At 35.5% G+C, this 14,410-nt stretch overlaps 1 protein-coding gene across 1 annotated transcript in view; it reads left to right on the top strand.

Annotated features, from left to right (window-relative positions):
• The window catches only part of enpp1 (ectonucleotide pyrophosphatase/phosphodiesterase 1), a 66,915-nt gene that overhangs the window by 31,595 nt on the left and 20,910 nt on the right, over window positions 1-14,410 (top strand). Inside the window, exons 8-16 of the mRNA XM_065268899.2 lie at window positions 714-811; window positions 3,984-4,063; window positions 6,025-6,144; window positions 7,897-8,006; window positions 10,658-10,723; window positions 11,385-11,457; window positions 11,824-11,932; window positions 12,555-12,686; window positions 13,768-13,799. Coding sequence (XP_065124971.1) covers window positions 714-811; window positions 3,984-4,063; window positions 6,025-6,144; window positions 7,897-8,006; window positions 10,658-10,723; window positions 11,385-11,457; window positions 11,824-11,932; window positions 12,555-12,686; window positions 13,768-13,799 — 820 coding nt within the window. The remainder of the gene's footprint in view (window positions 1-713; window positions 812-3,983; window positions 4,064-6,024; window positions 6,145-7,896; window positions 8,007-10,657; window positions 10,724-11,384; window positions 11,458-11,823; window positions 11,933-12,554; window positions 12,687-13,767; window positions 13,800-14,410) is intronic.

Consider the following 14,410-nt stretch of genomic DNA (forward strand, 5'->3'; position numbering starts at 1 on the left):
GCCTTGTGCATCGAATTTGGCCTATAGTTGTTTTTGTTACTGAATTCACTACAGGTAATTTTTTTTAATAGTCTGACAATACATTAAGCAAATGTGTTTGTAATAGCACAGTCTCTCATGTGAAGACTGTTGATGGGAATGCTTGAGGATGGCTGATTCAATAGGTCTCTTAGGAGCGTGGAAGGAGAAAGAAAATGCTGAATTTACTTTATAGCGATGCTAAACAAGAACAAATTAAACACAAAAACTAATTAAACAAAGGGACAGTGTGCCATGTATAAAATTTTCTATTGAACTGTTAAATCATTACGATACGATGAAACCAGTAAAATTAAGATCAAAGCATAAAAAGAAAAATAATCTCAAATGATCGATTTTATCACATCAAAGGGTAAAATCTACATTTCATTTATGCATTTGCCAGACACTTTTATGTAAATAAAGTATAATGTATTTCAGTGTACTTCTTATTAAGTTCTTTAGTATTATAAAATACAGTAGATACCTAAAAATGTTTATCTTTCCTGTTTATGTATCTCAAATGTATAAAGCATTTCCAAAGTACATAAATGTTAGATTTGGCATGCTTAATGACAGACAGATACTGTAATGGCAAAACAGCCCTCAAGTCTCTCATTGCTTTTTTTAGCCATGTATGAGTAACTAAAATGGGATGTTTTATAAGTTCAAAACACTGCTCTTTTATTCCCTAGATTTTCCAAACCACCTTTGATCCTGGTCTCTCTGGATGGATTCAGGGCTGGGTACTTGGACGCTTACAGCGGTTTACTGCCCGTCATCAGCAAACTCAGTACGTCACATCGTCTCACAACCATCTAAACTCTGCAGCTAAATAAAGGATTGTGCTATTAAAACCTACAGAAATCTGCATGTTCATACACAGACTAAATTGTAACACTCCCTGTTCTGTGGTCAGTTTTAGCCTGCTTTTAAATAAATAAGGACTTCACATATTTGTACTACAGTCTAAAAATAGGGTGAAACAGTTTTCCACAGACCTTGTTATTGGTTGGTCTTAAAGTAACACAGTCCTAGAAATCAGGCAGCTAGCCGTAGGCTTCCTCAGGAAATTCCATTGGGTTGCAGTCAGTAATGTAATGGTTTCAAGACTCTTTTAAAGGTGCAGTGTGTAATTTTTAGAAGGATCTCTTGACAGAAATGCAAAATAATATACAAAAATATATTTTCAGGGGTGTTTAAAGACCTTACATAATGAACCGTTATGTTTGTATTACCTTAGAATGAGACGTTTTTTTCTACATACACGGGGGTCCCCTTACATAGAAGTCACCATTTTGGCCCGCCATGTTTTTACAGAAGCTCTTAACAGACAAACTTTTTTACTAAGTTGTCTCCGATGATTACATGTTTTTCCGGTGGCGGCTACCGTAGTTTCTCTATGCGTTTCAAAAGCGAGGGGTGAGCAGACTGAGCCGTTGGTTGCAATTCGCAACCTCACCACTACAATAAAATTTACACACTGCACCTTTAAAGAGCAATAGAGAATCTGGGTTTCCATCAAAAAATGTGTAAAAAAAAATAAAAACAAACTAATAAGAATTAGGTGCATTTCCATCAATTTGTTTGAGTGAACGACGCTGGTAAATAAAGTAAATAAAACAATGCAAGCTTAGAAAATAGAGACAGGACTGCACTGAGTTACAGTTTGTCAAGTTATTATTTTATTATCAGTGCAACTTGCCAAACTGAACGCTGTGCACAGAAGAAGAAATGCAGAAAATGTTTTGATTGAAGACACTAACAGCAAGGGCACAGCAAGCTATTTTAACATAAAAACACAATATTTTTGTATACTGCCTTTAAATTCTATTATTTCAAATATAATAATACTTAAAAAATATAAACGGTGCTTTTAATCTTTGTTATACATTATTTTATTTTGGTAAGTAAATATTTTCTTAACCTTATAACTTTTTCTTTTAAAACCTTGGATTAAACTAACAAATTCAATTCCTGAATACATTTATGAACTATTGTAGTCTACATTTTTACAGTTTTTCACAGTATTGACTTGATTATGTTCCATCTCTGAATAAATTAATATTACTGCTCTGTGTGTAACTGCATAGCAAGCAACATAATGCTATATTAGATATACTTCATTATACAGTAACATTGAGATGAATGATCTGCACACATAGGCTACTTTTATCTTTTGCGCATTTCTCCTCATCTTTCTTCTTTTCATTACCTGATGGCTTTTTCCTCATCTGTAGTGTAATATGTGTTGCATTAAATCTCCCGCTCGCACTCCCTATGAGGTGGTGCCAATGGAAGCTGTGACATGAACTACTGAACCCCGCCGCAGCTCTTCTCTGAGTAACCCTAAGGTTACAGCTCCAAGGTCCAGACCAAATTAACTGATCACATGGTGACAATGATTGACGTGAGGTGCAGATGAGAAATCCGATCGCGCATTCCGATATCCTCGCTGTCACGGAGAGCGCGGCTCCTGGTTTTGTTGCAACCTCTCAAGTGCTTTTGAAAAAACGAAGTAGCCCCTTGACTCCTGTTTAACATGTGTTTTTAGACATGACATGTGAGCTGCCCTTAAACGTTTACATCAATATACACATACAAATATAAAAGTAAGTAAATACAAAATCTTACTGTGGGCCCGATTATGTTATATTTTTTTTGACAGCAGAGGCTGGGAGTTTGAGACCACTGAGCTAGACGATCAGTCTTGTGTTTGCTACGTCAGAATTTATGTGTGAATTCAGTGTTTTCATCTCGCATTATTTGCATTAAATTTGCTCTTTTAAAAAAGTAAAAAAAAGACCTCAAGCGAGGGTCAATTTTTTTTCGAAACAAGGGATTTTTATCCGAAATTTGGCGTTTCTTGTGATACTTAAAAATGCGTATAAAATGAGTGTGATGGAAACCCAGCTATTACCCTTGGAATTGCGCAAATTAAAATACCCAATTGAAAGTAGACCTAATGGAAACACTGCAATTTTGCATAAACTCACTTATATTATATGTATTTATCTTATATATATATTTATCGTAAAAAAGTTTTTACGCTCAGGTGAGGTGGTTTTTAGGCAATTTAAAAAAGGAATTGCACAACTGCAATGGAAATTTTTTGCATTTACAGGTCACCTGATGTGCATTAAAGTCACTTGATCTTTCTTTTTTAAAATGGTGCAGTATGTTTGGTTGTAGGACAGGACAGAAGAGGTGTGTTTGACTTACATCAAGCGAATTACATCAAAATACCACTAGAGGCACTCGGGATTCGACTGCTCTGAATGCTTTCAAGTCGCTCTCGCTGTATTTTGATGTCATCTGCATGTCGATCTGCACAGAGCCTTATAAAGGCAAACACACTCATCACCATGTTTTTGGAATGAATTATCACAAAATGAATCAACCCATAACATTATTTTCGACATTTAGAAAATAACGCTAAAGTTTTACGCAAATCATTAATGGAAACCCAGCTTAGGACTCCCAGACATTTCCTTTTAGGTTGGAATGCACAAGGGCTAGTAATGTTTACAGTTATTTTATTGCATGTTAATTTGTTCTTGTTAATTCTGCTGAACATATGCTAATATGAATATCTTAACAGTAGCTACAGTATGTTGTAGGACAATGTCAAAGACTCACTCAGTTATGTTAAAGAAATAATTCACCCGGCTTCAACATTAACCCTTATTTTACTCATCAAGCCATCCTATGTGTATAGTTGTATTACAACCAAAAACATTGCAAGCTTCGTGACTAGTCATCATATGCGTTTAGGGTTGCAAACGGAATGTAACTTTTTATGGGATCTTAACTTGGTGAATTTCGGAAATATTCCAAATTGCAGTCTGGTGTGAACTATTCCTATAACCTTATTCTGCTCATTTGAAACCATCATTCAAAAACTAGTTGTTTTACAGTGAAATATTGTCATCTTGAAATAATGTCATCTTCTTTCCTTTCTCCAGAGAAATGTGGGACCTCTCCACCATATATGCGACCTGCTTACCCTACCAAAACCTTCCCAAATCATTACACCATTGTGACAGTAAGTGACAGGTAGTAATATATCCATTATTGCTACACAGCAATAAGCTACCTACTGTAGATATATTAACATGTCATGAAGATACATAATCCTGCATTTATTGAAAGCTGCAAACCATAATTTTTGTCTCTTTATCACCATCTATATTTAAAACGTAAAATTGTACATTACTTTATGTACCTATTTTTATTATTATTATATTCTTACTGTTTTAAATCAGGTTAAGGAGACACTTGATTGTTTACGTATTATTGTTTCTTATTTGATTTTTTTTTTTTAAGTTACGAATTGCAGCTTTAATGATGTTTATTTTTTTACATCCAGAAACCACAGACTTGCTGTGAGATGAATAGCAGTCCTCTATAAATAAGCTTAGCTTAAATGCTGTGCTTGCAATTACAGCGTTTATTTACATTTGCTGTATGCATTGTTTAAGCACCCAATTCACTAAAGGAAGTGCTTGCTGTGTGTTTGGATATACACTATAATGCTCATTCTCCAGGGATTGAATAGCTGCTGTGATCAATAGCAATGTAATCAAACATCTCTTATTATTAAAGTCCTTTATTGTTTTCTGGGGCTGTAATAACACAGTGTCAATTGCACGAGGTACTGTACATTTAGCAAAATAATTATAATCTCTAATAAACCACAGAAATGTGATGTGACAATGTTTTAATTAAAATACTGATGACACAGCACTGTTTCAGCACATTAAGGCACAGAATGGTTGAGTTGCAGATTATTTGTCCTGTTTTTTGAGGAAGACATTCCAGAATTTTTCTCCATATAGTGGACTTTAGTGGAGGCATAAGGGTCTTATCTAGCAACAACAAAAAAACACATTACATATGTGAAACGCACACTTGAGGACCATTTTAAACAATAAATTGACACAAAGACATTCATTCGAATCATTTTCTCATACAACAACATCTGAACGCTCACACTTGTAAACGCTGGAGTGGTGGTTTTGCATACGTCATGCGTGACCTTTCGACGTGATTATGTAATACGTTGAAGGTCAAGCTGGCGCGTCTTTTTTTAGCGAAAAAGATTGTTTAGAGCAGGGGTCCCCAACCACAGGGTTGCCACCCAGTACCAGGTCGTGGACAAGTTGCCACTGGGTCGCAAGAACTTCCTGAAAAAAATCTGTGTAATACCGTAGCTACATAATAGCTTAATCGACTTCAAATAACATTGATCATTTCCACTTTTGTACCGGTCCTTTCTCTCTCTCTCTACAGCGCATCGGCGATCACATTGCTGTCATTAGAGTTTGAGTGTACAGTACTTCTAAAAAACAATGAATCAAATAATTGCAGAAGTATGACTTCATGAATCATTTGCAAATGTACCTTGCACATCATGCCAATACATGAAGACGTTCAACTCTGTGACATCACGAATGACTGAAAAGTAATTGCACGCTTCTGAAAAAACAACTACAGATTTATCTAGTGGCCATGGCATAATGATCAAAATAAACTATTTTACTGCAGTAGTAATATTTACTAATAATAATAACGTAGGTTTGAAAGGAACCTAAACATTTAGTCCTGTGTCAATCATCATCAAAGCATATGGTAAGCGGGAATCTCCATGCCTCATTGAACTTGGGGTTTGTTAAAACTTGTGAAAAAGTGAAAGTAAAACAATCCGCTAAAATATGGTTTTACACATATATAGAAAATATACTACAAATAAAGCAATTATTAATTTTCCTATTGCATGGTTCTTTTATCTTAACTTCAGTTTAAAACGTTAAACATTTCGCAAAGGAAGATTTTCAGCACTTTGTTCGAACAGCAACTTTTGTGTTACTTTAACTTAAAAAAATAAGTTAAACAATGTTGACTTGATTATATAAATTATGTCAACTTTTCACAAGCCAAAACTTTAAATATTATGTTGAATTGACTTGAACTGAAATAATATAATGTTTGGTTCTTCTTTCACAGGGTTTGTATCCAGAATCTCATGGAATTGTGGACAATAAGATGTATGATGTCACTCGTAATGCCTCTTTCAGTTTGAGAGCAGATGAGAAATTTCATCCCTCATGGTACCAGGGTGAACCAGTGAGTATACTGTTACATATAATCCCAAAATATGCACAAGCTTAAAGTTAAGACTATTTAAGCTCAATAAAAGTAATAAGGCTTGATTGAAGTTTTATATGGCTAAATATCACATCTAAAATCGGTGTGAATACACAGAAAGATCTGCAGTGTTAACACTGATGATTTTGCTGTGTATTTTTCGCCTGTCAATCTCTATTCAAGTACAGGACTTTAGTATTGCATGACTGCAGTAACTGCCCTGAGTCACTCCAAACATGGCCGCCATTTGGCGTGACTTCCCTAAATGGACTTTCTTTGTAACACCTGTAGGATGAGTGCTTTCAGCCCAGTGGGTTCAAAACAAAACAGTTCTCTTGAATTGATAATGTGTGGTGACTATTGTTTTCTTTCATGACTGTCTACATGCATTATTTTTAACCAAAACTCAAAAAAGCACAGCCTGAGTCAGAAAGGGTATGACAACTAACCCCGCTGGTAAAAAAGTGTTAGTTTAAATGTTTTAAAATGGTGTTATGTTTTAGGGAACAAGACAGCGATTCAAATAATACAAGGTTGGATTTGATGACCTACACACCCAACTCAGAAATAAAAAACATAAGATGAAGAAATTTACTTCCATGCCTCCAAAACACTCTTGTTCAATATCAATGATAATGAAATGAAAACAATGTAAATCCTATTCATCAAAATGATAACTGTTAATACAATATCAGGGGAAATAACTCACAATTATGATTTATGATATAACAAATGGTCACTAAAAAGTGAAAGGCATTAACATTCAATTGTAGCCACTGTTATCATGATGATTGGGTGTTGACTTCCTTTGTGATTTCAGACTGTTGCTATGCTTCTTGACCCTATACTTACTTTCCTATAGTGACGACAGTGTTTCCTCGCAAAGGAACCAGTTCACCAGTTTTTACAACATAGTTGCTGAAACCTAAATGATTCATCTGGGTTTTGAGGAACAGGCAGTTCAGTGTTTCTCTTTCTAACAGTAAACAATAAAGTTGCATCAACTTTTTTAGGAAAAGCCTAAATGTTCAGGTCACAAAAATGTCATGCTTTTAATTTGATGTGATACTTTTACATTTATATGCCATTTTTGCAGTTTTAAGACATTTTTATCCAGAATATCTGCGTGTATATTCCCTGGGAATCAAACCTTGGTGATGCTAGCCGATGCGCTTACAGTTAAGCTACAGGAAACCTGTTTTTGTAGAGGTGTTACATATAATTTTACAAATGTTGTGGATATTATACTTTAAAATGTGATTTTGTATTTAACCACAATTATTAATAGTGCTCTCTGTAAAGGGTTGTACAGAAAACATCTTGATTTTTAGTATGTGACAATTAATGAAAGTTTAGGTAAAGTACATGAAGAGTTAAGATTTAAAAGCTGTTAAATGCCACATCTGTCAAAAATTAGAAAACAAATACACAAACAAACTCTACACAACAGCCTTGAGGTACACAGGCTATATAAAGTCAGCAAATCAGAAACAAATGTTTGAGTCTTTTCATGTTTTGTGACTGCACGCTTTCGGTAGGTATGACTTCTTAGATTAAGATTCCTGTAAAAGGCACTTGCGGTTTAATGGTGTGAATTCAAAAAGCAGCTGGTTTCATAACACACCTGTTACTTCCTTAACACTCTTTAACAGTCATTGATCTTTCATGCAGTGCATCTTTTGTCTCTCATGCAGTTATATTCAATGCAGTTCTTCCTTTGATTGTCTTAAGATTTGGATCACAGCCATGAACCAGAACCTTAAAACCGCAACTTTCTTCTGGCCTGGATCTGATGTAAAAGTCCATGGAAAATACCCAGATTTCTGGATGATGTATGACAGGTAGATATTTACACCAAAACATGGTTCATCATTGACATGGGTTGCTTTTTAAAAGCACAAATCATAGGGACTGTAAAAATTGATTTTCGATTTTTAATAAAAACCCTTAATGCATTTCTTGTGGAGCTGTTTACACACATTATATATTCCTGATTTTCACAAATAAAAAGTGCCTGGCTGTTAATTACAGGCAGGGCCTAAAAATTTTTTAACTGTTAATGCCAACTTATAGGTGCATTACTGCCACTGATCAAACAAAATCTGCACTAACTAAACATATTTAAGTAACACTATGCAATAAGGTACTATGTATTAACATACGTAAGGTATAATTGACGACGGGCCATTGAATTATAAGAAAATAATGCACATCCAAGGTGGTAATGAGGCACAACGCGGGTGTGCATTATTTTTAAATAATTCAAAGGATCGGAGTCAATTATTCCTCTTATAACATGTTTACCACAAACATTGCTCTGGTGCCTATTTTTAAGACATTTGACATGTCAGGTGTGCGGTTATCGAAAAATAATCAACACCCATGGAACATTTCTTAGCCAAACAGAATACAGCATTCAACAGACCCGTGGTATAAAATACAATAAGGCACTATGTATTAACAATGTAATTAACGTTAACCAAAACATATTCAACTTCAAACATTAGTTCAAATCCTTAAAATAACTTGAACAGACAATCATCAACTTACACTTATATTAACTAATATAAACAAAGATTAATAAATGCTGTACATTTCATCTTATCCTCTTCATGTGTCTGTATTCATATACAAGCTAGTCTCTCTATTTGATCGTCACTGAAACGTCAAACACTGTTGTGAGTTTGTAATGTTTGTGCATCATGTTTTGCTTTTGGTGGAGTTTGACTTACAAGGCACTGCGCAGAGTGACTGGATTATCGTGGAGGTCACGCTACACTTTTAACATGCGATTATTTTTCAGACGTTACTGCAAATATAGAGAGAAAGGCCAGAGTTCATAGACTTGACCAGGGAAATATCTTGACATGAGTTTTTGTTTCTGGTCTGATGCATTGGTATGAATGGAAGTCAATGGAATGAAAAGTGAAGTGTGACCGCCCATTATGACCACAAGAGCGGCACTGTTCTTGACTCATTCTTTCTATACCCAGCATGCAAAAACCGAGACAGCTATAGACCCAATATAGGCTGCACTGCAAAAAATGACTTTCTTAGTATTTTTGTCTCGTTTTCAGTAGAAATATCTTAAAATTCTTAAATCAAGATGTATTTTCTTGATGAGCAAAATGACTTAATAAGTCTAGTTTTTAGACAAAAACTAGGGATGCACCGATACCGATACTGGTATCGGGTATCGCCCTCGATACCACATTTTCTAAAGTACTCGTTAAAAGTCCCCCGATACCTAGAATCGATACCACGGTCTGAGAAATGTCTATGTTTGAGCAGCGTGTAAGGGGTTAATGCCTCTTGTGTTGTCCAAAGAGGCAGAGTTTACAACAAACTGGAAAACTAGTCCTTTGTTTTTTTGTTAAATTATATGACTTAAGCTGTTACCTGTAAATTTAAATCATGTTTTTTTATTAAGTACTCGGTATCGGTATCGACAAGTACTGAAATGCAAGTACTCGTACTCGTATTCCAAAAAAGTGGTATAGGTGCATCCCTAACAAAAACTATACAATTTAAGGTGCTTAAAACAAGCTTTTTACGATTGCTTACACACAAAATCTTTTCATGTCACATGATTTTTGAAACCTCTCACTCAAAGTGCAAAACTACATGCCAAATCTTCAAAACCATTAAGTGTTTAAGAAAAAAAAGCTTATTTTTTTCACACCACATTGGCAGATATTTTTGCTTGTTTTAAGTTTAAATTTACTTAAATTGTATAATTTTTGTGTAACTAGACTTATTTTCTTAGGTCATTTTGCTCGTCAAGAAAAAGCATCTTAATTTAAGAATTGTTAGATATTTCTACTGAAAACAAGACAAAAATACTAAGTAAGAAAGTCATTTTTTGCAGTCTGGCTATGAGTAACCCACTTCTACCCTAAATACCCTTGGTTACATGCCGTCTTTATCAGAATAACTTGTACTGTATTTCATCAAGTAAGCAAAGTCAACTGGTGTTCACGGTGTTTGCTTTCATTTGTTCTAAACGTATATTCATTGTCTATTCTTGGGCTATGGTTAGACGTCTATTAGACTTTCACTGACAGACAAATTTGCTGGATACCCTAATGTCATAATCACTGATTGGTCTGTGCAGCGCTGCTTGAAATCGACAACACCTGTTAGCGCTGTGCCTAGATTTGTAAGAAATGTCACTGGCCAACTGCAGATTGACACATTTCATATACTCGCCAGTGCTGATTTTTACTTACATTTGGTGCTTAGTTTGTGAAATCTTAACCCCTTCAGACCTGATTTTTCAGGTGTTTAATCAGTGTGCCTTATTGTGATTAGTTGATCAGCACAAAACATGTGATGTCCATTCCAATGGATGCAGGCTCTGAAGGGGTTAAATTAAGTTTTCAACTGTTAATTAAAAAACTGATCAAGAATTCATGTTTGAACAATGTTCTAGTCAGTTTACTGTTTTCATTTTTATTATAGTCTGAAACTCATGATGATTTTGTTTGTTTAGGAACATCCCATTTGAAAGGAGGGTTACACAAATTTTTGAATGGTTGAGTTTGCCCGAAGGAAGGAGGTAATGCCATTTAACTGTGACTCATTTCATTCATTAAAGTTCACGTTCTTCCTGATCCCTTTTTTTTAAACCCTAGTTAGTGTGTAATGTATGTTGCTATAATAGCATAAATAATAGGCTATAGTACCTGTACAATGATAAAGCTCAAAGTTCACTGCCAGGCGATATATTTTCTTCAATAGAATTCCTCTTTCAAAGCCTACAACGAACGGTCAGTTTGGACTACAGCCCTCTATGTCCTGCTTTAATGACGTCAGTAAAACGTTTTTTTTTACTAAACTCCGCCCACATGAATACGTCAGTCACCAGCTTTGGCTCAAACGGCTCTGCTAAGCTAAGCTGAAATCGAATCACAACACACTAAACAAACTACACAATCAGAACTCGTTACGTATTTCTGAAGGAGGGACTTCATAGAACAAGGAAGACATCAGCCTGTTTTGAGGACAGTGAAAACAGCAGTATACAGATAAGTAAATTGTGTGAAAAATACCGCGTTTTTTACACGTGAAACATGAAAACATGTTATATTGCAAACTATAAACACAATCAAAGCTACAAAATCACAGAAAGAACGGGAGCTTTAAATTTGAAGCCGTTTATTCGGGTTCTGCTGTATTCTCAACGTCTTTGCAACATAAAATAAATTGTTTTGCTTTAGGCCAGACTTTTACACCCTATACATGGAAGAACCGGATTCTGCTGGGCATCGTTATGGACCAATGAGCAGCCAGGTAAACTAAAATGAAAGCACAAATTAAATTTAATTGACAATTTATTTATTTCTGTGTCATTCGGGAATTTGTCTCTGGTAAAGTGAACACTACAAGATTAGTGTTTCTTACGATGTTATGGGTAGATGATTATTTAACAATATGTAAGAGTTTTCATAATAAATATGCTAAAATTACTAGCACACTGTTATGTATTTTGTTCACATGTGCAGTTACATTATCTCAAACTCAGAGAATTTGCAAGGGCTCCGCCCCTGTTCATAAGCTCACCTGTCAGTGCCATTATGTCCTTGAAGGCCCATATAAAGCCTTTGAACGAACTTGGAAATTTCATTGAAATTCATGGTAATGTCACCTTTGTTACAGGTTATTGAAGCTTTACTAAGAGTTGACAAAATGATTGGCCTGCTGATGGAGGGTCTCAAGGCGAGACAGTTGGATAAATGTGTGAATTTTATTCTTCTGTCTGACCATGGTGAGTCATGTGACTTCATATCTACAGTAAACATCACATGATGTGAACCATGTGCATCATGCCTTTCGTCAAAATACGAGCCTGCTGCACATGCGTCGAAAGGATTTATAATAAAAAACTTCACAAAATACTTGCAAGACACTCACTTAACATTAAACTCTGATTACACATGAGATTAAGCGAGTATCTGGCAAACACAAGCGTCTTTTTTATCAACCCTTTAGAGGCGTCTGCAGCAGACTCGTATTTTGACATCACACGTGATGCACAAAAGTTTGCATGACACACCAAACTCATATTTTGAAATGACCCATACACGTGAAGGGCTACATACATGTTGTGACGAGCCCTCGAAAAAGAAGTCAGTGCATTTTTGATAGACCTCTTTGCATCTTTTCAGTGCGCAGACATTCTTGGCTACTTCTTTGATTTGGTTTTGCCCTACGCACCTCAGAATATGGCTTTTCTTCTTTCTTTGAGCCCATGTATTATTCTTTGATGTGAGAAAAGACAAAAAGCCACATGGACACCTTTTATGGTACTTGTATGGTGTTTTCCTTGAATGTTCTTCAAGATTCATTTTGCATGTGATCATGTCCTGCTGTATCTTTGTAAAATACAGGCATGGAGGAAGCGTCATGTAAAAAGGCTGCGTATGTCTCCAAATATCTGAAAAACACAGATGACATCACTGTCATCCAGGGGCCTGCGGGCCGGGTACGGCCGAAAAATGTGCCTGATGATTTTTATACCTGTAAGCCTTTACTGAATTATTCATTACTGTATATCATGCCCAGCACACATTTGTCTTTAATTGTTTTTTTTACATTTACAGTGCCCTCCATAAGTACTGGGAAAATTAAAGCAAAACTGCTCTGTTTGCGGTGGAGTCAAGGGGACAGATTTACTAAACGGAATAAATTAGCGTAAGAGTGCAATTCCAAAAAAAAGCACAGATGGGAGTGGTAATATCTGCAGACTAATTACTAAAAAGACGCAAAATAAATATCACAGGCGCAGCAGCTGATTTCCATAATGACCAACACAATCTACTAAGAGCAGCGCAGATTAGTTCAGGGTTGCAAATAAGCAGAGCTGATGCTCCTCAGGTGCGTGTGATCTACCAACACCTAATGCGCTTCAGTTCAGCACCACGAACATCGCAGCTGAAAATAACATGGCTTGGCAAGCAATATTTTTGAATAATATGTTCCTCTTGCATTCCAAAATAAAATGTTAAAAAATATTTGCCTTGTACCATGCGCTCTCTGATCTTTGCAATGCCTCCTCTTATCAGCAACAATTGCAGTAATTTCAAGCGCAAAGTAATTTAAGATCTGCTTTTTTCAGCGTTAAATAATGGGGCAAATACCAGTAATATCACACGCGCAAACATAAGTAAATCACGTTGCGTGAATCATTTAAATAATCTCCTCCCATAAATTTTGCGTCTGAAAGGGAAACTCCTAGAAATGCATATGCAATAAGGTCAGTCGCAAAAATAACTAGACCACACCTTTTCAGCGCTAATGATCCACTGTGCATATTTAGTAAAATCCCGAAAGCAGTTATTTAACGCCAAAATGATGGTTTGCACTAGCTCAAGCTTTTAGTAATTGTGTCCTATGAAATGTCGACAATAAAATTAACAAAATTAAAAAAAATTGTCTCCACAGCAAACCGAGCAATTTTGTGTTTACTGTTCCAATAGTTATAAAGGATACTGTATGTGATGTCAGTAATGATCTTATCCTCATGGGTATTCAAAAGTAATCCCCACATTAGTAAGAAGTCGAATTAACCTTTTCTTCTCTGTTCCTGTATTCATCATGCAGTCGATTATGATGGTCTGGTGAAGAACCTCTCGGTATGAACATCTCCACCTTTTTATAAAAATTCCTGATAACATCACAGCACTTTTATGATCATGCTACAGTAGCTGTTATTTTGTGATTAAGTGATGCATGTTTTCCAATTGTTGCATGTTCTCTCTATTGCCATTGATTTGCATTATTTGTTAAATGTACCGTATTTTCCAGACTATAAGTCACACTGGACTATACGTCACGTTTATGTAGAAATGATTTCACAAAATCCAAGAACAGACATTTAATCATTTAAACAATAGCATACAGAACAGCAGGCTGAATAGGTGTCCGTACATGTTAACGTTACATTACAATTTATTCGCTGTACAAAATAGCATATCAAACATACCTGGGAGGTTGAATAGGCTATATTAACACAACAAGCCAAATCAAGTTTACCAAGATCCCAAAGTCATTCCACATCACTGAATCCATTGAATTACATAAATACAGGAGCAGCATATAGCGGACTCATGCGGCTGTAGATGGTAATGGTTTCTCTTGGTTCATATGAAATTATTTTGACGTATAAGTCTCACCTGACTAGAAGTCGCAGGACTAGCCAAACTATGAAAAAGTGTGACTTATAGTCCGGAAAAAACAGTAATCT

This window comes from Paramisgurnus dabryanus, chromosome 12 (genome assembly GCF_030506205.2).
Source record: "Paramisgurnus dabryanus chromosome 12, PD_genome_1.1, whole genome shotgun sequence".
Taxonomy (NCBI): Eukaryota; Metazoa; Chordata; class Actinopteri; order Cypriniformes; family Cobitidae; genus Paramisgurnus; species Paramisgurnus dabryanus.